At 39.2% G+C, this 26481-nt stretch overlaps 1 protein-coding gene and 1 long non-coding RNA gene across 4 annotated transcripts in view; one reads left to right on the top strand and one right to left on the bottom strand.

The window, feature by feature from the left end:
- Positions 1-26481, bottom strand: part of LOC124861212 — an 86776-nt gene that overhangs the window by 51410 nt on the left and 8885 nt on the right. The window lies entirely within an intron of this gene.
- Positions 4822-26481, top strand: part of LOC124861210 (voltage-dependent L-type calcium channel subunit beta-4-like) — a 30035-nt gene continuing 8375 nt past the window's right edge. Inside the window, exons 1-13 of one of the 2 annotated variants that reach the window (XM_047354740.1) lie at positions 4822-5033; positions 7232-7315; positions 16583-16753; positions 17962-18084; positions 18202-18329; positions 21726-21802; positions 22248-22267; positions 23047-23127; positions 23951-24009; positions 24854-24963; positions 25109-25260; positions 25913-26008; positions 26200-26385. In XM_047354740.1, coding sequence (XP_047210696.1) covers positions 4971-5033; positions 7232-7315; positions 16583-16753; positions 17962-18084; positions 18202-18329; positions 21726-21802; positions 22248-22267; positions 23047-23127; positions 23951-24009; positions 24854-24963; positions 25109-25260; positions 25913-26008; positions 26200-26385 — 1350 coding nt within the window. In that variant the 5' untranslated portion in view covers positions 4822-4970. Of the gene's footprint in view, positions 5034-7231; positions 7316-10566; positions 11014-16582; positions 16754-17961; positions 18085-18201; positions 18330-21725; positions 21803-22247; positions 22268-23046; positions 23128-23950; positions 24010-24853; positions 24964-25108; positions 25261-25912; positions 26009-26199; positions 26386-26481 lie in introns of those variants that run through there. The other variant, XM_047354741.1, reaches the window with a different exon arrangement.

Below are 26481 nucleotides of genomic sequence, written 5' to 3'. Positions count from 1 at the left end.
ATTGTTCGCAGCAGTCTGGACCTGTCCTGTTTTGTGGATGAGCCAAACCACACTGAGATGGATGAAAACAGGACAGACTGAATGATGGCAGTGTAGAAGATGACCAGCAGCTCCCGTTGAAGGCTGTACTTTTTGAGTTGCCGCAGGAAGTACAGTTCTCTACTCTGTTGAGGCTTCTTGACAAAAGTGTGTGAGGACCATCTCAGGTCCTGAGAAAGGGTCGTTCCTAAGAAGTGGAAGTGATCATTAGTAAACACAGCGTTGTTGAGGATTGTGAGAGGGAGGCAGTTTGGGGAGAGTCCTAAGGTAGTCCACCATCATCTCCACTGTCCTGAGCGTGTTAAGCTCCAGGTGGTTCTGACTGCAACAGTGGACAAGTCGATCCACCTCCTGTCTGTTTGCAGCCTTGTTATTGTCCCTGATCAGAACAATAACAGTGGGATCATCTGAGACTTTGAGGAATTTCATAGACGGGTCCGCTAATGTGCAGTCAGTTGTGTACAGGGAGAAGAGGAGTGGTGCTGATGGTTTTTGTGTAGGAGGTCCTCAGCCTCACCTGCTGCTGGTCAGTGAGGAAGCTGGTGATCCGGCAGTAAATTCACGACACAGTGTGTGCAACACTGAAAAATGAACACACTTGAATGAAATTTTTTAGATTGTTTTCATATCTCCACGGATGGTCCTGTTAAGATTAATTTCTGTTTTTACTTTTAGAATACCAACTACACTTACTCACTAAACAGCTTAGTTCTCACACCAACGGATGGCTCTGCAGAGTTTATAGCTCACCGTTCAGCAAGGTGCAGTGCTCTGCTGTCTGACATTTTAATTTGCCCACAAACCCACCAGCTCGCCAAAACAGACAGACTTATGTACGCTTTATTCATGTATTTATGCGAGTTTCTTACTGGAGCATGCGATTAATAAATGTTTGTCTGTAGAAGGTGGTTTCATTCATTGCATGCTTGCAAATATATGAGATTTTTTACTTTGCTTACTTCATTCCTAACTCAATATAACAAACACAACAACGCAACACTTTAGTTAAAAATCCAGTCTTTGTAGATTATTATTTTTGCCAGCAACAAATTAGGTCAGTAAGAGAGCTGACCGGCTCAAAAAGAGAGTAAAGCAACTTAATTCTTCCAGGTTGGCGTTGCATAATCCACTACACACATTAGTTCGAAGATTAGTCTGATCAAAGTGAGCCTGAACATGTGCAGACATAAGTCTGTGAGAAACTTGGCTCCTTTCCACTTGTTCAGCGGATGATATGAAGTGCCCAGACGTTACCCATGACATGCCACTGGGACACCGTACATCACATGCAATCAGACAAAAATAAAGTTTGCACTTTAATATTGTTGTCTGTGCCAGTGGACCAGCGTGTTTACATTGTTGGACCGTCTCCTAAATGGATTTGTGCAATGTTCAGTAACAGAGGGGTTTGTATGTGGCCTCTTTCTCCTCAATTGAAAAAAAAAAAGAGGTAGCTATTTAAAGCAAAGTGAACAAACAATTTGGAGGCTGTGCTATGTAACTGTACTCATGTTCAGGTGAGTATATGCACCCAGGTACCGTACAAAAATAGCAACTGAAGGTAAGTGCCACTCAAACTTTCAACATTTGAGTTATGGAAGAGCTTCCCTGCAAGACTTTCTAAAGTTGTAAGCTCTATTTTTAAGCAAATGTTAGAAATCAAAAGGCGATGGCAGCAAACTGGCTAAATTTTAACCAAATATTCCTGTCAGAAAAAAAGGCAAACCTACCCCCAACCCCATCCAACCAGTAGAAAGTAACGAAATAGCCCTGATGGAGAATTAGAACAGCATTATCCATCCATCCATCCATCCATCCATCCATTGTCTTCTTATCTAATATCGGATAGCACAGGTCACAAGTCCAACAGGGGAGCAGAGACAACCCTCTCCCCAACGACACTCCCCAGCTCATTCTGAGAGATACGAAGGCATTTGCAGGCCAGAAGGGAAATAGTCCCAGCAGCGAGTTTTGGGTCTGCCCCAGAGCCTCCTCAAAATGGGATGTGCCCAAACACCTTTAATTGGAAGTGTACAGGAGGCCCCCTGATCAAATGCCCAAACCACCTCAAATGGCTCCTTTCAATGTGGAGAAGCATCAGCTTTACACCGAGCTCCTCTGGATAAAAGAGCACCCCACCTTAGCTCTAAAGCAGAGCCCAGCCAACCCATAGACGAAGCCAATGTTAGCCTATTGTATCTACGTTCTCGTTCTTTTAGTCTTGGTTCATACCGGAAGGTAGGCAGGTATATTAGCAAATAGGGGGCTGTGCTTTTTGGCTTAGCTAGGATAATCAGATTTACGTTTTGGACAGTTGGCAACGATTATTACCATACAATAAGTTTTGTTTAAAGTGGAAAGTCTGCATTTTAATTGCATCTGAGATGTGTCATGAAAAAAATCATTGTAGTAATGTACAGAACCAAAATTCGAAAAAAGTTGTCCCTGTCCAAATATGTATGGACCTGACTGTATATGACCTATTCAACAAAAATCATGAAAACAGTTGAAGACATATGGAAAGACAGAAATGCATATAGTACATAACGTGTCAATCGCTATTAAAAATATCTGCCATGTTAAGTCACTCTTCACAGCGTTTCTGCTGCTGCATTTGTTTTGATAATACTGCCATCTACTGGACAAAGCAAGACCACACAGTTTCCAAAAACCTTCCCTATCTCCCCTCAGCTTAAGGATGACTTTGTAACAAGCTATTAACGTTGGAAAATATCAACAAAACACATACAAATAAAAATACATTATAGGGAAAAATATCACTTATGATGAAATTATATTAATCAGTATTTTCTGAATGGGTACAATTCCTCAAGTTTATCAACATATAAAGTGTTGGAAATAGTTGTTTGATCTCTGCTTACCTGTTATTTGAAAAAAAGAGTCACTGGAACTAAAAAAATATTGATTTTGGGGTTACACCTGGAACAAGATGGAGTCGTGTCTTTTTCATTAGTACATTTAAGCATTAATCAGTAACCTGGGGATGAGAGCTAAAAACATTCAACGAATATGAAAAATGAAGTTTTTTCTGCAGAAATCCAAAGTGCCTTATCACATTGCAATTAGATTGGTCTATTTGTTTCAGTGTAAATGAAGCTGATTTAATTGCATTAACATCCCGAGGATGACTTTCTTACTTGTAAGTCTTGGTCATTTAGGGATCACAAGATAAACTAAACAAACACAGAAAGCACTGCCTAAAATTATGGTTTGTTGTGCTCTTCTATAGCAGGGGTTCCCCAACATTTCAGCCAATGATTTTTAAAACAACAGTGCCAGAAACTAGCGACCCCCGACAAATACATAGAAGTATTTCGCTTTATATTTATTTAGTTGTCACATAAATATATAGAGGGAAACATTTATATGTATTTTAAATAAATAAATTTTTTTAAATGACATTTAATTATTTAATGGACACAAGTATTTAATTGTGCATTTCAAATTTTAATGGTGTATTCATTATTTAATGTATTAAAAAATATTTTTTTTATTTTATAGTACAATTGTTTATTTCATAGGACATATTTATTTTATGATATATTATGATATATTTAACTGTTTAATTTTGTCCCTTTTTGCCCTCCACATTCTGAGGAGTGTGGAGGGCTTGGTGACCTGTGACCCCCCGGGGTGTCCCAACCCACACTTTAGGAGCCCCTGTTGTATAGAGCAACTATAATTAATCTATAATCCTAAATTGTAGCATAAGTACACAATACATCAATGTCAGAATCTTGTGTACTGAGGATGGCTAGCCATAAATAAAAATGATTTTTTTTTATAGAAGATATTGAAATTTCATTCCCACTGTTCACACAATGCCATTTATGGTTTCATAGACATGTCAGATATCTTAAATATTGTTTTTCTTAATCACATGCACTGAGTTTCCTCTCCAAACGTACCACAATTACTTTCTTCCAACCCAAATTGAACCCAGAATGAAGCATACTTAGAGGAAATCACTTTTTATGTATCTGTGATCTTACTAAGCTTCGTAGAATGAACAAAATTACTGTATGGTCATTTGTAATATGAAGATAAAAGTGTAAATAACGATCAGTTATTTTCACTTTCAGTTACTTTCAGTTTGTAAAAACAGTGAGATACAGAATTTTATGATAAGCAGTTAAACAATATTAACTGGAATCCATCAATGAGATGTCTAAAACCTAATTTATCTAGATGTTGAAATGTGATGAAGACCACTTGCTGAAGTTAGAACTGAGCATCAGATTGAGGATTTTAAAGGCGAGACTTTGTATGTGGCATGGTTGTTGGTGCCAGATGGGCTGCTGGGATGTCCGTCAACAATCATATCACTAGTTTACAGAGAATGATCCTAAAAAGAGAGAATCAAGCAGCATCAAGCAAAATGTCTTGTTGATAATTTCAGAGAAGAAAAGGTAGAATGATCTGAAATGCTAGAAAGGTGACAGCAGCTCAAATAACCACACATTGAACCTTGAAGCACATGGGCTACAGCAGCAGAAGACCACACCAGGTACCACTCCCTCTCCACCCCCGACCCAACACCCTGTGGTCATAATGTTGGTTAATCGCAGCCACATATTTAGATTATTTGACTTCCTGTTGTTTTATAAACTGCACACTAGAGGCTAATTTTAAACAGAAAATATCTTCATCTCAGAACTAAATCAGTTACGTGGAGCATCCCACTGTGCAGCTCCCCCCCACCGATGTTAACATAGTGGAGCCGTCCACAGTGTCTGAGCGCAGCTGGCTCTGAGCGCCTGTCTGCAGGCGGACAGTGGAGGAAGCAGCAGCCGCGGAGCGCTCATGTTCTGCCGCGCAGCGTGAAGCTGGAGCACGCAGCCAGGAACCCGCCTCCCGTGCGCTGGGCTGGGCCGGAGCAGCCTGCCCTCTGGACTGATGTCCTGGCCGAAATGTCCCGACACATCTACATCCGGAACAAAATAGGAGAGGGCATCCAAGCGCCCATCTTTCAGGTTGGCTCAAGTTTTATTATTTTTTTTTATAGAAAGACTACTATTGAGATACAAAGTATGGTATATCCATAGTTTTTATTAAAGCAGAATTATATAAAAATATTCAGTTTTATTTAAAAATTAAAAAAAGAGGGAAAACATGTTAAACTGTATCAGGATAAATCCCCTTTACCTCAGAAAATATTCTAGGTGCATACAGTATATTTATTTATATGTATTAATTTTAAAAAGGACATTGCTTAACCCTGTAAACATGGCATATTTAACCAATAAGCTTATCTTCATGGGTTGATCCTATAACGCTAAAAGAGCATTGAAAAATAAGAGAAACATAATACCAGCAGGCAAAAATTAAAACGAACAGCATCTAAAAACGTTTTCATGAGAAAATAAATGATTAAAAGTGAAGAACGTGAAGAAGACCCTCTAACTGTCCAACTTTTAAAACCTTTCACTGACAGCACAGCTTGTTTAAATGCTGTGCGAAATAAATATTTAATATAATTTACAGAAACAGCTTTTGGCATTATGTTAAGTAGTGCTAATTTTCACCCATTCCCTGGATGTCTTCAGACCTGAATGAGGTCAGTCATCACTGCTATTATTCACCCTTTAATAAAGCTGAAAGGTGGGTTGCGTTTAGGCTTTCTGAGACAACGAAACATGAATTGATCACACGCAACAGAGGACATCTATTGTCCACAGCCCTTGTTCAGATGTCTACTTGGACTCACTGTAATGTTGATAATAAAATCCTCTTCACTTCCTTGACACCTCAAGGTTTGGAGTCAAAATTGATTGTTTGATGCTTTTCATTTCATAATTTCATCCATCATGACAATAAATTCTAGTGCCATCTGAAGAAATGTTACCCAACAGCATGATGCTGCCACCATCTTGTTTCTGGTTTTTATGCCAAACAAAGCTTTTAATTGTGGCATTTAAATTCCCCCCAAGATTGATGGAGATTTACCACAGGTGTGTGATGGTTTTCTCTGACAAGAAAAAAAGGATTCTGTTTTGCAACTTGGCAGAAAGCCCTGCAGCTCTTTCGGTAATGTTGGCAGCTTCGTGGCAGCCTCTCTAACCAGTTGCATTTTTGTCTCTTCATCAGTTTTGGAAAAAAATACAATTTTTGTTTTTCCATATTTTTTCCACTTCTTAAATACTGTCTGCACTCTTGTCCTGACTGATACCTTTGTACAGCTAGAGCCTTGTGATTATTTATTACCCCTCTATAAACTAGGGCAATTAAAAGAAGAAATCCCACATCTGAACTTTATTTCAAATTATTTTTCTTTTTTTTCTCTCAATTTTTGTTACATTGTACAAGATAGATGTCACATTAAACAATGTGTACACTTTTTAAATTACTTATCTTATATGATTTATCTGTTTTATACCACAGAACTGGCATTTTGCCAGGAGTGTAGACATTTGGGAGCTACTGTAGATGTCTTTTCTGTGTTGGGACTTGAGAATAAACTTTGAACTAAATGTCAGCATTGTTTATACATGTAACAATCTTCTCTGATATATTTCACTATATTATATTTCCATCCATAACAAAAAATCTTATCTATGCAGCAGAAACTCTTAACCTCCTTTGCTTAACTTTTCCAGCATCTTGCCTCTATGTATGTCTAAAATTAGTAGATCCTTGCTGCCAAAGTGAAAGAAATGCCTCATTCCCTGCAAGACAACTAATTTCTCTTTGGGGTAAAGTGCACATATTAATAGAAACATATTACCAGACTTCATTCTTCACATCACTGGCGTGCTTTTGGACACTTTTTTACTTGAGGGGCCAAAGAAAGATGTTGACCCAGATTAATGGCCCCATTTCACAAATTCAGGGAAGTAGGCTCAGACTTTTTAATGGTCACATTGTCATTAACTCTGGAGAATAAAACAGAAATGGGTCAAATCACAGGCAGATAATTAAGTTTGTCCCCCTGAGATCAATTCTGCTGCTAAATTTAGATCATTTTGGGAAAAAAAGAAAGACATTAAATGGTAAAGTTAGAAGAAGTCCTATTTGCTTGTGGGTTTTTATATGCAGTGCAACCTTTCTGCTTGTACAGTCGACTTTGTTAGAAAACTGCGTCATCCAGTAATCTATGGATGTTCATCAGTTTCACCAGATATGGTGAGAAAATCTCTGTTGATTCAGGTAACGATTTTGGTTTTCCACCTAGGTAAACCGAGGGACCTATTCCAGGAGAAGCCGTCTGAAGAGATCTGATGGCAGCACCACCTCCACGAGCTTTATCCTCAGACAGGTACTGAATCACAAGGGAAGGCCTGGGATGTAGACCTGTCATGCAGTTTCCTGTCTTGCCATGTATGTTGGTGTATTATGCAGGTCTGAACATGAGTAAATTAGAGAGTGTGTATCATTTTTGATGGAGTCCCCATTTGAATAGTGTGTGTGTGTAAAGTGGGATCAAGTGTGTCCAACTGTTTAGCATCTTTGTGAATTAGGTAATTTTTTTCCACATTTAAGGATCCACTTCCTGTTATGGAATGACAATTCAATCCTCTATGAGTACCCCCAAGTGATTAGTTTTACATGCAGTCAGTTTTACTTTTAGTTTCATGCATCTGGCCACCTGAGGTGAGCGAATGTTCATTAGGAAAAACATTAACATATTGCTGGATGGTATTAAATAACATTATTAGGTCATTGATGCATTTTTTGTGTAGCTGAAGAGGTCGCGTTAATGAAATATTTTCAGTTTTTGACCTTTTTTTTTTTTTTAAAGGTGACAAAAAAATCGGATGGCCATCAGTCATTTTGACAGATTGCAATTCACACCCCCCCGTGGCGAGTTACCATATTAATTAGCTGTTTGCTCTTGGAGGAGCGCTGAAGCAGAGTTCTTTCCAGATTAGGAAACCCCTTGTTCGGAGACTCTTTCTGACTTCTGAACACTTCAAGTGTAGAGATATTCCCTGATTTACAAAATTTTGGCTGGAGTGGCACTTGTAATTCCAGTCTCTTGTGTGCCGACAAAGCGCAGATTCATTGGTAGGTAGCTTGGGGTTAATGCACATTGACATGTAGCAGGAGGAAGTAGGAATCGAACGCACAACTTTTGGATCGCAAGACGACTACTCTTCCTAATGAGTCATAAACGGAAAACTTTCACGACTTTTCCACATTTTGTCGCATTGCAACCACAAATGTCAATATTTTAATTGGATTTTATGTAATGCAATTTTGTGCATAATTGTGAAATGGAAGGAAAACGATGCATGGTCTTTAGAATATTTTACAAACAAAACTATGGAAGTTGTGGCCCACATTGGTTTAGCATTTGTATACCAGCGTAGCACCTTAATCTCACTATCCTTTGCAAAATAGCTAAAGTTCAATCAGATTGGAGAGAGAGAGTGTCTGTGAACATTTTCAAGCTGGCCATAGATTCTGTTTTGGATTTAAGTCTGGACTTTTGACTGGGCCATTCTAAAACCTACTTTGTATAAATAACTACCTTTCACTCCATTTACAACTGCAAGTATTCTGTGGTATGGGTCTACCTGCGTTAAGCATCTACAGACTGGAATTTCTGCCCAGGTTTACTTTTAAGTACTTTCAATTTAAGTCCTCTGACATATTTACAATTGGATTTAGGTCTGGACTTTGAATATATTTTGATTAAATTACTCCACTGTAGGTCTGCCTGCAAGTGTAGGGTTGTTGTCCTGCTGGAAGGAGAACGTCTTCTCAAGTCTTTTGCAACTTCAAAAATATGTTGTTTCAGTACTCCCATGTATTTAGCTCCATACATCTTCCCATCATTGCTGACCCAGTGACCCAGTCCCTGCAGAAGAAAAGCATCCCCACAGCATCATATTACCACCACCATGTTTCACGATGGGGAACAGCATTTTGCATCTAGGCCAAACAGTTAAATTGTCTTTCAGGGTACTTCCTTGCAAATGTTTGCTGTGTCCTCGATATGACTTGGGGTAAACACAACTTTTTATGGCTTTAATAACTTTTCGTCATTATTCTTCCGTCATAGCTGAGCAAATGTTCGGTCTACATTCCTACCCTCACCTACGGGCATGAACTTTGGGTCTTGACCGAAACAACGAGATCCCGGACACAAGCGGCTGAAATTAGCTACCTCTGCTGGGTGGCCGGGCCCTCCCTTAAGGATAAGAGGAACTCGGCCATCCGGGAGGAGCTTGGAGTAGAGCCGCTGCTCCTCCACACCGAGAGGAGTGAGTTGAGGTGGCTCGGGCATCTGTATCGGATGCCTCCTGGACGCCTCCACTTGGAGGTGTTTTAGGCACGTCCCACCGGGACGGATGGTGCTACCCACAAATTGATGCTATCAATAGTTATTCATAGCAAAACCAAACCTATTGTTGCACAACACTAAGTAAAAAACTAGAGAAGACTTTTTGGAAGGAGTGTGTCCCACTACATCTAGAGTCAGACACGAAAATAAGCATCAAACTGACAGTCAACAAGGTGGTGGAAGTGTGATGAACAGGGACTGTTTCGCTTCGTCAGGACGTGGGTGACTCGTTGTTATTGATGAAACCCTGCATTCTGTTCTTTACCAGAAAGGCCTAAACGAGAAGATCCGACTAGCAGTTTGTGAACTCAAGCCCATGTGCAGGGGTTTTGCAGCAGGACCAAATTACTAAAAAAGCCAAATGAAGGATTAAGAGTGGCCTGGTCAAAGCCCAGATTTAAAATCTGATTGAGGTGTTGTAGAGTGACCTTAAACAGGCTGTTCATGCTCAAAAACCGTTTATTATGTCTGAATTTTTACATATCTATATCTTTACATATAACTGGGCCGATATTAATAACCGATATTTATTACCTTCTTGTTGCTGTTTGTGTATGTGTTTCTGAAGTGGGAGGGCAGTGGAGGGGGTCGGCCATATGATATTTGTTTGGACATGCGACAGTTACAATGATGCAGTGCAGGACTGTAGGGTGTTTAACTGAAGCAGAGAAGAAATATCAGCGGTGTGGTTGTTATCAGCCAAAACAGCGATATTAATATTGGATAACGATATCGGCCTGAATTTTTAAATCGGTGCATCGCTATTTATTAGCGCACTACTAGTCATTACGTTAAGGGGGCATTTACTGTTTCACATAGGGCATAGCTGGTTTGGATTGTTTTTATACCATAATAAATTAAATCAACATTGAAAAACTGTCTTCTGTATTTATTTAGGTTATCTTGATTTGTTTAATGATCTCAGCAATTTAAGTGACAAAAATACAAAAAGAGAAAAAATCTGTATAGGGAGACCACCATCTATAAAAATCTATTTTCTATAAAAAGACTATTTTCTTGCGTGTATAAATAGAAAGAATGAGGATGAAAGGTAAAATGAGACCAAGCGGATACTCCTCCACTCCTTTAAAGCGTCACCCCCCTCCCCAAATCCTTCTACCTTACTGCACTAAAAAAAGTGCTCATCCAGGCTGAGTGGACAACCATTCAGCCAATCAACTCCTTGTATTCCGATTCTGTCATCAGGCTTGGATATTGAGGAAGGATTCACAGCCCCTCTGCTGCTGCTGCCACTGCTGCCCTCTCTGCCTCTGTGTGTAGGTTTTGTATGTGCAGACGCGTGATAAAGATGAAATGCCAGGATCGGGCTACCTCCAGGGACACCGTCTCCATCCTATAACGTGAGGCAGCCAGCAGCACTAGGAGAGCAGGGAGAAGCTGCATTCGTCTAGAGAGGCGCCTCCAAAGGACCGGGCGTGATCCAACAGGAGGGGATATTTATTTTTTAATAATTCTCTGCTGTGGAGAGGAGGAATTGTCGTCATCTCCCCCACCCCAACAATCCTTTTTTTTCTCTGGTGCTCCCTCCTTTTCTCCTCCGCCTCCACTCAGATTTCCCCCCCTCATTCTTCTAGAGGAGCTCGTTAGAATATCAAACCTCCATGTATGACAATTTGTACCTGCATGGATTTGAAGATTCGGAGGCGGTGAGTGTAAATCTGCTTGTGTTCTCCTGCTTTGTGCTTATTGATGGCACACATAAACACACACACATACACACACACACACACACACACACACGTAAGAGGCCTTTGATGGGTTAGCCAGTGTAGTGTGATCCTGGGCTATGCTTGACTGGAAGGGGGTTGGGTGGGTGTGTGAAAGAGGGGAAGGGGATGCATGTTAGGCAGACGGCTAAATGATTTCTGCATATAACCGTATGTTTCGGTTGAATATGTGGCTTTAATCTGACTGTAAGGCTTCAGAGCCAGGGTAACCAACAGAGCCAGAAAAAATCATTAGGTCTTCAGCACACTCTCTTCCCATCCAAGAGAAGAACCGTGCTTTGATTCGCAGAGGAAAACCAAAAGATACAAATGACCCCTCGTCATCGCCCCAGGGCCGTCACCAAAATGACAAATCATGTGTCACATTCCTGCGTCCGTCACTTTCCTGAAGAGTATTTCTCATCCGGCCGTGCTGCTGTGCCGTGTTCTGGCTCTGACGGGGCTCGCAGGGAACATGCATCGTGATGTCATTTAAGTGGAGTCTGATGCTGATGAGTCACATGCCGGAGCTACTCCATTGGATAATAGCTTGGATGCTACAGTGCTCCCTCAGCTCTTCTGCACGGGTTTCTTGGAACTACAGAGTTCTATAAGTGGGAAAATCTATGGTTTTGGGAAAGATTCTTCCAAAATATAATACATGTCATTTAAACATTTTTGACTGTCTTGCAAGTTAGAAGACAGTGGATGAGAGTAGATACAACTGTACTCAAAGTATTACTTTGTCTTAAAAGAACCTGGATTAAAAGATGTGGACAAATACCATTTGGGGGGGATTATATGATCTCAATCAACACAAAGTGGTGGGCAATTATGAAAATCTGATACCTCTGATACATCTAAATAAAATCCAGGGGAACTGCTTTTGGTGCTCTCCAAATGAGTGAATATATGTGTAACTTAATCTCATTATAAAATATAGCTACTCTCTAAAGGTCACAGAGGATTGTCAGCAATCATTAGTGAACAAACAGCATCATGAAGATCACAGAAGACACCAGACAAGCCAGGGTTAAAGTGGTGGAGAAAGTTAAAGCAGAGTTAGGTTATAACCTGGTAACTCTGGAAGAGCTGCAGAGATCCAAAGCTCAAATGAGAGAATCTGTCGACAGTAGTGTGAAGAAGAAAGCCATTGCTGATAAAAAGTCAAAAGAAATCCTTTTTGCTTTTTGCCACAAAAAACCACACAGCAAACATGTGGAAGAAGGTGCTCTGTACAGTTGAGACCAAAATTGAACATTTTGGCAGCACACTACTATGTGTGGACACACATCACTCTACCGTTAAACATGGTGGTGGTAGCACAATGCTGTGGCGAAGCTGGTCAGATGGATGTAGCTAAATATAGGGCTGTCCAAGAACTAAACCAGTTAGAGGCTGCAAAAGACATAAGACTGGGGTAAAGGTTGACCCTCTAGCAAGACAGGAATGGTTTAGAGCAAAGTAATTTACACTTTAGAATAGCCTAGTGAAAGTCCAGACCTATATATCCAATTGAGAATCAGTGGCAAGACTCGAAAATTGATGTTCAAAGATGCTCTTCGTTCAATTTGACAGAACTTGAGGTGCATTAAAAAGAGAAAAGAGCATAAATATTGGTTTGAATGTGCAAAGCTGATGGAGAAGTACCTACATTGACTAATGCCCCTTTTCTACTGGCTCGTTTTATCCTGCGCGGCTCTGCACCACTCGGTTTCGCTCTACTCGGTATGGTATCAATTGTGTTTCCGCTGACCCCCCAAAGGCTGAAGCAATGGTGGCTGAAGCTCCGCCTCCAGCCATGAGTGTAGCGGCTGTGCTGCTTTTAACATTGCTGTGTTACATTGTCACATTAAAGTAATCTGCGTGAAATAATAAAAAATAAATAAAAAACAAAAACATAAATAAACTAAATACTAATAATGTTTGTATTAACTTATATGCAAGAATGTCTTATTTATGTTTTTATATCTAAAATGATCCACTGGGATAATTATCTGGACCCCAGCCCAGCCAGAACCTATAAAATAAGGCTAAGGGGTTCTGATGTGAGGGGTGGTGGCAGGAGAAGCAGAGAGGAGAGACGCTGCTGCCAGGATGGTGAAGCTCCAAAGTTTGCCTGAATAAGTTACAGTTTTGGGCTTTATGAGGAAGTTTTTGTCTTATCCATGGCAATAATGAGCACAAGGACTTCAAAGAGCAAAACCGCGGACTTATGACCTTTGAAGTTAGTTTTAGGTTGGATATTGCATATTCGTGCTCCGCAGATTCAGCAAGCTCGTCCTCCTGTTTGGTCCGATGCAGGCAGTCTGATTACGGGGCAGCTGCTCTCTGCCTGCTCCTGCAGACGCTGGTTCGCCAAAGGACCGTAAATACATTTCCGAACCAAACACATTGTTTTATGGTGGTTTTGTTTTGTGTGTTTTGGGGGAAATGTTTGTGCCTCTGAACAGCTGATTTTATGTGTGATCAACTGATTTAGGATGTTATTAAATACATCGCTCTGCCTGCATGTAATTCAGAAAGCTAATTTGTCCTTTTTCTTTTCTGTCAGCCTTCAGGCATGGTTTATGACCCATAAATGGTAAAATCACATGTTTGACCTGTTCCAGCCACTGTGGTCCTTAATATTATTGTAGCAGCTCTTGAGTTTTATTAACTTTTCCCTGCACTGTCTCAATGAAAACCTTCTGATTTCTCCTCCTCCCACGGCCAATCAGTGAAAAGCAGTCTGGTCACGCCACATGTAGTCCCTACTCAGCCCCGATTGTACCTGCTCAGAAGCAGGGACCAAAAAATTAGGTACCTGGAAAACAGTGTAATGGAAACGCTCGCAAAGCGAGCCGAGTGGAGTCAAGTAGGGCCAAATCAAGCCAGTGGAAAAGGGGCATAAGAGGGCAGAGTACGAAAACAACACACTTTTCAGATTGTTATTTATACAAAACAAGTATGTTCTACTTTATATTTGTTTAGAACATAACATCAATAAAAACACATACAAGTTTGTGGCTTTAATGTTACAAAGCTCAAAGGGTGAAAATACTTGCACAAAGTGCTGTAAAAACGTGGAAACTCGACACAATCAGGACAGAAACTATGCTTCTTTTTCTATATTTAAGATAGCTAAGACTGTAAAGACAAATGGACAGGCCTGAATTATAACTGCCTGTTTAAAAGAACTAAAAAAAACAAGAAGAGCCAGCATTTCCTTTAGCTGATTTTTATGGAAATCTTGCACATGCTCAGAAACGTCCCGAGACAGGATGCTTACAATCCAAAGAAGCAGTGTGCTGAACTCAGGCTTTCCTCTGCTGCTTGCTTGCCTTAAAAAAGTGCTTAGCTGTGATGACTAACTTGATTGATCATCTCGGGACTAATGGTTCTCCTTAATTGAATTATCATTAGCAGCTGATTGTTTAGATTAAAACAGCAGAAGGAAGCACTTGATACAGTCGTGTACCGGCATTAAAACGGTGCAATAAAGGGGTTCTGACTGGGATGCAGAATAAAGGGACTGCAAGCCTTGCAACGCTCAAAGTGTTGGTTAGGAAATTCCCTGACTGTGTGAGATACTACAAGAACAACTAAATTGAGAAAATTGGTTTAGCAAGATTCAGTCTTACTGACAGGATCTGTTGTTATGTCTTCTAAATTTGCTTGTGTACTTGCTGCGTTATGGCACCAGCATACAGTATGGTGAAAAAGTATTTGCCAAAGATAATCAGAGTTAATACAAGATTCACACCCCCTTTCTTAAATTATAAAATAACTGTGATCATCACTTTTTTGGTTGAGTTTCATTAGTCCCACCCAGGCCTGTTTGCTATTAGACCTACACAATCAAGAAATCACTAAAACAGAGCCTGTCTAACAACATGAAGTAGGCTAAAAGATCACAAAAACAATACATTGTGCCCTGATCTATGGAAATTCGAGAAGAGTTGAGAAACAAAGTCATTAGTATTTATCAGTCTGGAAAAGGTTACAACAAATTGACTCCAGAGAGCAATTATAGTAAAATGGAGAAAACATGGAAGTTGTAAAAATTCCTAGGGTTGGCCTAGCAAAATTACTACAAGAGCGACGACTCATGCAGCAGGACACAAAATAAGCCAGAATAACATCTAAAGGGTTGCTGGCAAAGTGGCAAAAACCACAGCTGACCAAAAAGAACACCCATCTCACATTTGCCAATGAACATCTTGATGATCCACAAGACGTTTTGAAAGGTGTGTGACCTGTTATATTTGGCGTAAAACAAACACAGCATTTCAGAAAAAGTACTCCAAACAGACTGTCAGAAACAGTCTTGGTAGTAAGAGGGTCTAGGCTGCTTTACTGCCTCAAGAGCTGAAAATCTTTGACCTGAATTTTGCTGTCTAGCAGAAAATTGTAAAAAATGTCTGGCCATCAACTTGTAACCCTTAAGCCCAAGCTCATTTGGGTTATACCCTAAACAATTTTTCCGAGCACACCAGCAAATCTGCCTCCGCTCAAAAACAAAAACATTTAAAAGGGTTTGAAATGGCCTAGTCAAAGCCTGGACTTACATCAGATTAAGATGCTGCGGCATAACTTTAAACTGCCCAGGGCTGCCCATGTGCAAACCCTCCAGTGTGGCTGAATTCAACTAATTCTGCAAAGAAGAGTGGGTCAAAATTCCTCCACAGTGATGTAAAGGACACGTTGTCAGCTATCACAACGGCTTGATGGCAGTTGTTGCCGCCAAGGGTGTAAGGTGTCCCCTACACCCGTTATTAGGTGTAGGGGGACACTTACTTCTTCACATAGGGCCAGGTTTTGAGATAGATTTGGACAGATATTTTCCCTCAATAAATCAAATCGTAAGAGATCATTAAACTTCTTTGATGATCTGAAACATTTAAGTTTGACAAGAAAAAAAAGTAAAAACAGTACAAATTGTTAAGGGGGTTTAATGTAAGTCAGTTACTGTGAAATTTATTTTGAATCAATTTAAAAAATGGAAACTTCATATTTTTGTTTCTGTCACTAAAACCCAAAGTGAACTGTGTGTTTGAAAGCTGTGTGTTCACCACTCTTCAGACCATATAATGGATTTTTGATCATGATTGTTTTATAAGATGCGCCTCATGAAAGCCTATCTCTCTTAGCAACTTTCTCATGAAAATGGGCAAGACAGGAGAACATGCAAGTCAAGAATTTTACCTTTTTATGTTGATCAGAGTGATGAAGAACTTTTTATTAGTAATCAGACTTTATCCCCATCATAAGAGAGACAAGAGCTTGTTTTTCTTGTACTCTTCAAAATGGGAAACACAAGAGAACTTGCCATTATGATGCTCTGCTAAACTGCCATCATTGCAATTATTTTTATTAAAACAGCTGACACTGTGACAATGAAGGATGGATTAAACTCTAAATTTCGGATACAACTAACTGTAGAAATGTGCACATTTATTATGTAACTTTACAAGATGTGTTCAGTTGTAACAGTTCCAGTAACTTGTGGTGTCGTTTCTGTTTGTAGGGCTCAGCTGATTCATACACTAGTAGACCATCAGACTCAGATGTATCTCTGGAGGAGGAGCGCGAGGTGCAGGCCCAGGTTCAGAGCCAAAGCCCAAGCCAGAGCCAAGGACCGGGACAGAGCCGTCAAGAGAGGGAGCAGCAGGCCGCCGTTCAACTGGAGAGAGCCAAGGTTGTCACCCTGGGACACAACTTGCTATAATTTAGAAGATGTGTTTCCTTGTTTTGTTATTATTCCAGATCATTTACAGATACATTTTAAACCAGTATAGAGTAGTTTCATTTCAAGGTGTGTTTAATTCAGTTCATGTTTTTAAGTTCAGTCAGTTTTTGTAGCTATGATCAGTTACATATCCAGTTAGTCTAATTTCAAAATTCCAGCACAACGTAGTCAAACTGAGTTGCTCATTTAATGCTAATTATTAAAAAAAAAGAAATCTAATGAAGCCCAGCTTAGAGCATTCAATCATTGACTTTGCAGCAATCCCTCATCCTGAGCAAGCACATTCAACAGTGGAGAGAAACCTCTTCCTTTGAACAGGATGAAGCCTCCAACAGAACCATGCTCAGCAGAAACAACAGTCAGTCAATGACTGGGGATTAAGAAGACAGAAAGGAGACCCAGCAAAAAGGCTATGAAACACTCGTCCAAGAGTACTTTCGGTTGCAAAAAAAAAAAAAAAAAAAAAACGAAGAATACACAGAGATGAAAGCTGCAATTGCTCAGTCAATGGCTCAATGTTGGAAAGAGGCAGCTAAACAGAAGCACTGGACCAGGGGTACTTTCAATGGCCAGATAAAACAGAGAACTCACACAGTTAATGGCAGCAATAGTTCTGTCAATGACCCAATTTAGAGAGGAAACAGCTAAACACAGAAACCCTGGACTAGGGGTACTTTCTATTTGAGAGAAAAAACAAAAAGAAACGCAAAGTTGTTAGCAGCAATAGGTACAGGCCATGAGAAGTTTCTATGAGAATGTGCTTCTATGAATGACTCTGTCCAAGGAAAAGACTCGGTTAAATATTAAAGCAAGGGTGCGGCACATAGCGGTAGTGTGCAGGACCAATGTACGAAGACCTCAGTCCTCAATGCAGATGTCCCAGCGATGTGACCCAGTGGAACCTTTCCTGAATGTCTTACCCCTCTCTCCACCCCATTTCAAGAGTGTCCACTTTCAAATAAAAGCTACCGTTGCCACAAACAAAAAACAATGAAGCAAAAGGGCAGGACAACCTTCTATGGGAAAATAAATCAAGAGTACCCAAAGCTAATGGCAGCAATAGCTCTGCCAGTGTCTCCTTCCAGTACAACATGGCTCAGCAGCCCTAGAAATCTTGTGTGTAAGCTGTGTAATCGAGTTGTGTTTTTGCTCTCCAGAGTAAACCTGTGGCGTTTGCTGTAAGGACCAATGTCAGCTACTGTGGCGCCCTGGATGAGGATGTTCCAGTACCAGCCACAGCCATCTCTTTTGATGCCAAGGACTTCCTCCACATAAAAGAGGCACGTCTTTACATTTCCACAGCATACGTGTTCTGACTTAATTTGAACTTTCTGTCATACAAAACATGTCTTATAGACATTTAAAGTGTTGTTTATGTGTTGCTTTGCTATGTTCAGAAGTTCAACAATGACTGGTGGATCGGACGGTTGGTGAAAGAGGGCTGTGAGATCGGCTTTATTCCCAGCCCTCTGAAGCTCGAAAACATCCGGCTCCAGCAGGAGCAAAAGAGAGGACGAGTCCAAGGGTAGGCAACACTCTCATCGCTCTAACTATGTCACAAACTGTAACACAACAGATGGATAACCCTGACAAACCAAAATGCTATTTTAGTTTTAGTGCTCATAAAGGAAGAGCTCATTAGGTTAAAATGTTTTCATGGAAAAACTTGTATTACTACAGGTTATTATTCACCATTTCTTTAGTTTTTTGTATGGTTAGGGGGAAAAAATGAAAATCACATATCAAGGTAATATTACATAAAATATTTAACAATGTGACAAGTAGATAAATACCCAGGTCTCTGGGTAGCAAAAACTAAAATAAATCCTTTTATAAGGCCATTTATCATTATTTCTTGGAATATGTGACATAAAAATTATATTTAACATTATTTTAATTCTATTTGTAAATATTCTGTCTGATATTTTAAGCAAAAACTATTTTTTTTTATTTTAATTTGTAAAATGAATTCTAAAAAAATCTTTAATTTTCTTTTTTAAAAAAGAGAATATTTATTTTTCCCATCTTCACATTGTTTTGGTTTAATTGTTTTATCAGGATGGTTTTGGTAAAATTTGCCACAGGGCCAGTCAAAGATTGTATTGGGCCCTAAGCAGAATTTGATTTGGGGCCCCACTTTAAGTTAAGCACATTTCACTTCATGAGCAAACAATAAAAAAATAAAAAAAAAGATAAATGAATGCATAGGATTTTAAAACATATTGGTCTATATCCTTGTTTAACAATATTTTGGTTTAAAATAAAATAAAAAATCGCTACCTTATTTAGACATCCCTCAAACTCAGGGCCTTGGTTCTAGCTGCTTTTAGTTTCTGCTCTCCATAACGCTCCTGAACAGACAGACTTCCACATATAAATTTAAAATGATTCAAAATATTTTCACCCCAATAATAGCACCTTTTCTTACTCTCTGTTAAAGTCAACTTAGAGCTCGGTCTGACTCCGACACACACCTTTATGCTCTGTCTCTTTTACTCATTCTTTGTTCCAATTAGCTGTGCTTAGCACTCTTATCCTCGCTCCTCATTTCCATGTGTGTGTAATTGGTCTTGAATGTCCTGTCATCCACAGTTAATGCAATAACTCACTCTCACATCCTCAAGCGGTGGTGGTCAGGGTAATAGTAATCTTAGTGGAATGGAGTGTTTCAGCATGTCGTTTAGAAGGGAGGCAGATAATGATGGGCTAACCAGTGCTCTGTGATATGTTCAAAGCTTGAGGTGTTGTTTTGTAACATAACCTTGTTTAAACGAAAATTGAATTTATTTAGGGGCATTTGAGTAAAGGGGAATGAATATAAATGCACACCACATGTTTAAGATTTTTATTGGTAAAAACCATTAATCATTGTCCTTTCAGTCCAAAATTATGCACTATTTTGTGTTGGTCTTTTGTCTAAATTCCCAATAAAATACTTTTGTGAAGTTTGTGGATGTAAAGTGACAAAATGTAAAACGGTTCAGGATGTATGAATACTTTTGCAAGAGACTCGCCCATAGACTGCTAGAGATAGGCACCAGCTTCCCCGCGACCCACTATGGAATAAGCAGTAGAAAATGACTGACTGACTGACTTATTCTGTCACGTTTTGTTTTCTTTTGTACCAGTTAATTCACAGAAAGTTGACTTTATATAATCAGAAGAAAAATCTGATCAATGTAGATATTTTGAGTTTGTGGATTGTCTTAATTGTTTTTTCCAACTATTCAGATGTAAAACCTCAGGCTTTCAAGTTATGGACTGCAAGATTTTATTTTGACTGGACATGCAGGATTTTAGGAAAACATGGAATGTGATTGCTTTACGACAATATGACGACTATGAAATACTACATTTTTAGCGCTCCATCTTTTTCCTTTTATCTGTTTGACACCCTTAATTTTCTCAGTTTACATCAGCATTTGAGCTGCTGTCCTCTAAGCCCGGTGTAGCCATCCGGGTCCAGTCAGAATTCATCTGACTGAACAAATTTATCACAACACGCAGAGTGGGAATTGTACTTGGACAAATAATAATCTACCATTTCTTGTGGTAAAATCAGTGCTTTGTAATACATAATTGCACACACGCTGTAACTATAGCACCCTTCACATTTATTAGCCTCCCTTATAAAGAGGTGCAATAATGCTTCAGATAACTTAAACGTTCATTACAGTTCCATATTCTCAGGGGTTACATTCAAAACAAATCCAACTTTTTAAACTTGTGAAAATCCAGTTTGAGAAATAGTTGTTTTTTAAATGAGAGTGAATGTGTGGAGCTAAATGCCTTGGCAACTGGGATAAAGTGTTCTGCTTTCTGGCTACAAAGACTCCAGATGGATCTGGCATAAAGCAAATAGGATGAATATGTGGAAAGGTGTGGTGGAAGATCTGTGATGCTGTGGGGCTGTTTCCCTTTCCTGCATGAGATGAAATCTTTGGAAGACCAGACATTTTTAACAAAATCTACCATATAACCCAAAATAGGAGTTGTACAAACTATAAACAGCAGCGGTGCCAATAAATGTGGTACACACGATTACCTGGAAACAATACATTTCTTCCCTTTGGATTTTTTCCCCACTAAATAAATGTACTTAATTTAAAGGAGGTAATACTTGTGCAATAAAATACATGCTAAAGTCATGTGAAAAAGATATTTTCTAAAAGGAAAAAAATGCTGGGAAGCATTGAGAACTAGTGATCAGGACCACTTTAGAAGATTACTAGAAAATCTGAGTGTAATAAATGACAAATTCATCACTTAAGACACAACATTCAAATAAGCAAGTTTGACTACATTGTTTGTAATTTTCAGTGTGATATTTGTTTACACTTAAGCTAATGTTAGCAGTATGAGAATGCTAGGATATGACCCAACGTTAGCATAGTTGATCATTTTCCCTAACATATTCATTTTAGCATTTTAGCCAATGCAGTTATCTGCTGTCAGCTAACATGCCATCAGTAGGAATTTAGCTAATACATGCATATTAGTAAAAGCTTGCATATTAACTAACTTTAACATGGTAGATAATTTGCCTTTGATAGCTAGGATGCTAATGTTAGCATATTAGCTAATAGCAGCATCTAAGTTGCTGTTAGCATTGCAGTTATCTGTTGTTAGCTAACATGAACCACATTTCCACTTTCTTTTCAATTGAATAAACAGGTGTACAAGGTTTGCTTGAGTTGGTTAAATGTAATTTCCTGACAAATATTCCTGAATTTTACCTTTTGTAAGCAGGTAGTAAAGCAGAGTTCTTGGGTTATAAAATAATCACTTTATCATAATTAATCGAACACTTGTGTGAATTTGCAGTTCGAGGATTAAAAATCTAATAATTTCCTTAGTTATTTTTTAACATTAATGCCGCCATGTTTTTCTGTCTTTTTTTATCCCTTCTTGTCTTTTTCAGTAAGTCTGGAGGAAACTCCTCTTCCAGTGTGGAGGATGAGGTGTCAGCCTCTATCCGACCACTCATATCCTCAGCAGGTGAGGACATCGGACGGGGGAGAGGGCTGTTAATAACCCGCCTCCAAGCTTACAGCCAAACATCCTGAACCTCAAAAATCATAGATAGTATAAGAATCTAAAGCCTTCCCATATCTCCACATAGAGCATAAGATTACTGCATAGAGTCGCTGGTACATTATCCCATGATCCTCCTCTTCCTCCAGTTGAGGACTGCAGGCGCTCTGAGACTGGGGCTAACCAACGACAAGACTATGATCCCCCCCCCCTCTGAACTGCACTTTGTGAATATAACCTTAGGACTATAGATATGCTTTTTCTTTTTTTTGTATATTGTAGATATTATTGATAGGTTTCATTTTTTATGAATTATTACAAATATCAGCTTATGTAAAACATGTTTACATGTTTCTAAAATATTGCTGCAACTAATGCCCTTCTCCTTGTCTTCTCTCCCCTCCTGCAGGAAAGCAGAAACAGAAAGTGGTAAGTTGGTGGCTGTCAATTCACCCATTCACCATCCCTCGACTTTTGCTGGCGCCATAGTAACCTGACAGGAGCTGGAAGCACTGACACCAAGCTAATACCACACAATACTTCAGCTCTACTGAAGTATACCAATACAAATTATCACCATTATCAGTACCAAGCGTTTGGATATTTATCAAAGTGTCAAAGAAATTTCATGTAATAATCAATTACTTGTTTCCCTGTTGTATTCATGTTTGACTGTAGTTAAGATGGTAATTCACTTAATTCATGACTTAACAAGAGAGCGAATATTTTTTCAAATATAGATTTGTATTTCTTTTCTCCCTAAATCAACGTAATCTTTATTTGAAAGTCATTTTGTATCTAGTCAGGTTGTCTCACGTTAAAGTTTGTTTGATGATCTGAAACTGGGGGTAAAAACATTTTCAGAGCACTGTGTTACTGCAGTGCCACATCCTAAGGTGAACTCTGGTTAGACTGTAGTTTTCTGACCTTCCCTATGACATTGGTTTGCAGTAAAATTTATGCAGCAAATGATAAATCACCTGAAAGTTGGTCAAAGTTTCATATTTGTGTATAATTCACATTATAACCTAAAATCGGATCAGTTTCAGTCTAGTCCTCCAACAAGGCCAAATATTTCCCATTTTACATGTGACTGTTCTTTGGCTTCAGCTGATTAGCACCATCTGCCGTGTGCATCTTTTGTAGAGCTGTTCTGGGCTGTTTTCAGTATTTGTGACCAATCTGCTGCTGCCACTCTTTGTTGACAGACGGAGCACGTCCCCCCATATGATGTGGTTCCCTCCATGAGGCCTGTGGTGCTGGTGGGACCCTCGCTCAAAGGTTACGAGGTAAGCTGAGTGTCATTATGGCAGAATCTAAAAGTAGAATTTTGTGTTTTGTACCTCCTTACTTCTGCCGCCAAATGAAAGCTAAAATTAGTGCTGATTTGGCAGTTTTCTGTGTGACTTCACGTGCAGAAAAGGAGATAAGGCCTTGCAAGTCTTTCCCTGAGTCCCTAATAATAGCTTGCTGTTGGCCAAGTAAATTATATGTGTGTCATTGGGCATGTAATGCACAGATTGCCGCCTGACTAATGAGCAGAACAGGAGGTCAGATATAAATATGTTGAATAACTGGACTGATTTGGATTTGATCTAAGGGGCAGCCGTATGGTTTCTGTTACTCTATATTAAAGAGCTGCAGATAAAAGAGATCCTATGCACTGTCCCTCTATGCACAGATAATGAGGTTTATCTCAAAACTCTAAAAACAAGATCAATTTTAAATACGGTAATAATTTCAAAAAAGAACCTCTTGTGATGCAAACTGAAATTTTCTCAAGCTTCTCAAGAGAGTTCCTATAACCTGGTCTTCATGGTTTTGATGAACTGTACTGCAGGTTTTCAATGTGCGGTCAGTATATGGCAGCAAACCTATACACTGCCTTGCAAAAATATTAAAACACCTTGAACTTTTTTTACATTTACCCATTACAACCACAAAGTCCAATGTATTTTATTATGTTTTTGTGATGCAGTTTTTTTCCTTACATATAAAAGTCTTTGTGTGGCCCGCATTTGTATTTAGCTCCCTTTATTCTGATAATGAAATCCTGTGCAACCAACTGCCTTCAGAAGTCACCTGATTTGTGTATAATCTTATCTGTTGCAGGTCACAGACATGATGCAGAAAGCCTTATTTGACTTCCTCAAGCACAGATTTGATGGCAGGTGAGAAGAACTAACGAAGAATTTGGGGACTATCTGCATGTTCCCACCAATCTTCAGCATAGTCTTAGAGGAGAAAATGGCAAAAGCGACTTTGGATGTAAAGCTTCCCTAAAAATCCACAGATCACATTTAAGTTTTTATAACTGCAAACATTGATTTTGAAAAAGTAAGGATGTTTTATAAGGCCTTTCCTGCACTGCTAAAGATTTTTTTCCTCAAACAAAGAAAAAGAAAATCGCCTTTCAGTGAGGTATGCAGAAATTTCCAAATACAATGCAGTTTTAATGCTGGCCACTAAGGAGTGATAAACTGGTAATGTTTAGTCAAAAAATGGACAGATGCTACTTGGATGCAGTATTAGATGGGATATTATATTTCAAATGGCATGCATACAAATACTAATTTGTAAGTGTTGTGGGTGTGATGCTGAAACTCACAAAAATGGAAATAACATTGTAAAGAAATAAAAAAAAAAAAACAATAAAGTAGGGAGAAAGGGACTTAATAGTGACACTGCAATATTCTGCAAAAGTGTTGCAGTTGCATGTTTTTCATATGTCATGCATCCATGGTAGGAACCCCTTACCTTGTTCAATACACAACCACAATTGTAGGCTCGGGCTTTGCAGATATAGAAGTCATTCTTCTGTCAAAATCAAAAAATAGAGGCAGTATTTATAAAAATCTCAGTTCTTTTCAGGAAAACCACTGTATGCTTTCCAATAAAAGGTGCCAAAATGTTTAAAGATGTCTATCATGCAAAACATCCATGCTATTGTGCACAGTAAGGGTATAAAGACAGACTGGACTTGTCATGTTTGAAATATCTCCTTTTTTGTTTTAGGATAACTATAACACGAGTCACTGCAGATATCTCATTGGCCAAGAGGTCCGTTCTCAACAACCCCAGTAAGCGAGCCATTATTGAAAGATCCAACACTCGCTCCAGTTTAGGTGAGAATTCTACTGGCTATTATGAGCAGAAAATCTTTGTAAACATTAAAACTAAAAGGCAGTTCTTACATGAGAGCTAAAGCTGCTAACTAAGACTAATCCACACTAAAGAAAATTAGAAACAAACTGAAATGTTTCTCTACAGCTGAGGTTCAAAGCGAGATTGAAAGGATCTTTGAATTGGCACGCTCCCTTCAGCTAGTTGTGCTGGATGCTGACACCATCAACCACCCGGCCCAGCTCCTCAAGACTTCACTGGCGCCAATCATAGTCCATGTCAAAGTCTCCTCGCCAAAGGTAAAGCATGACTAGAGAACAGCCTGGGAAGTAAAACTACAATCTCCTCAAAAACGGTTTTGCTCAAATTGGGGCAACAGGCGAAAATGTAACGGTAAAAGGTTCATTACAAGCAAACTGACAAAATTATTAAGGAGTACTGGATTTAAAAGCCATGCTCTCACATTTAGAGTCTGGATTTTAAATCCGTTCCAAGTAATCTTTACCTTGTCTCTTTTGCATGAAAGTCTTTGTTTTATCCACAGGAGGATTATGTTGACAGAAAGCTATACAAATCCTGTTGCATTCTGTTTCATATTAGACTTTCATGAGTATTTTCTATGGCAAGATAACACAGTGTGTACCCTGAGTTACTGCCAGTAAAAGACCCATCAAGGGTTCCATCCAGCAAAGAGACACCACCAACAAATGGTTTGGTCCAGGGCCAGGAGTACTGTCCATCTTACTATCAGCTGACCATTTCCACTTAAAGTTGTCTACATTTGAACAAAAAACTATCCGAAACTTTGGGAGCAAAACGAGATCTCAGAAAATGTTTTTTTGTTTATAAAAAACTTTATAAATTATAGTATGCATTCAACAAGAAGGTAACTCCAACTAAAAGCGATTTAAGTTTTTGTTTAAAGACCTCTTTCACTTTTCCATCATCTAGGTTCTTCAGAGGTTAGTCAAGTCCAGAGGAAAGTCACAGAGCAAACACCTCAATGTCCAGCTTGTGGCAGCAGAAAAACTGTCTCAGTGTCCACCGGTAAGCACCTGCTGTTGACTTTAAAAGGCCCATGTTTAACATTTTTGAATAAAGCAATAAGGAAAACAATCATGCAATAGTACACGTAAGTATTGACTCTAAGACATCTTCTCAAATGATACCTGAAGCTAATCTAGCTAGCTAAATTAAGGGTCTCCACATTTCTTACTACTGCAATCTGCCACCGGCAGGAAATGTTTGACATCATCCTGGATGAAAACCAGCTTGAGGACGCCTGTGAACATCTCGCAGAATACCTTGAGGCCTACTGGAAAGCAACTCATACCTCGATGGCAACACCTCTAAACCCACTGATGGGACGGAACCTGGGCCCCACTACGCTCACCCCTTACTCCACCAGCATCTCCGGCCTGCAGGTATATCCAATAGGAGTGGTGCATTTCCTTTTTATCTAAAGAGAATTTCATGTTCTTAATGGTTTTAGATTCTCAGAAACGGAAACTCTTTTTGTG

Source organism: Girardinichthys multiradiatus, chromosome 24 (genome assembly GCF_021462225.1).
Source record: "Girardinichthys multiradiatus isolate DD_20200921_A chromosome 24, DD_fGirMul_XY1, whole genome shotgun sequence".
NCBI classification, from domain to species: domain Eukaryota; kingdom Metazoa; phylum Chordata; class Actinopteri; order Cyprinodontiformes; family Goodeidae; genus Girardinichthys; species Girardinichthys multiradiatus.
Note: the sequence above shows the minus strand (reverse complement) of the source record. Positions and strands in the feature narration are given on the sequence as shown.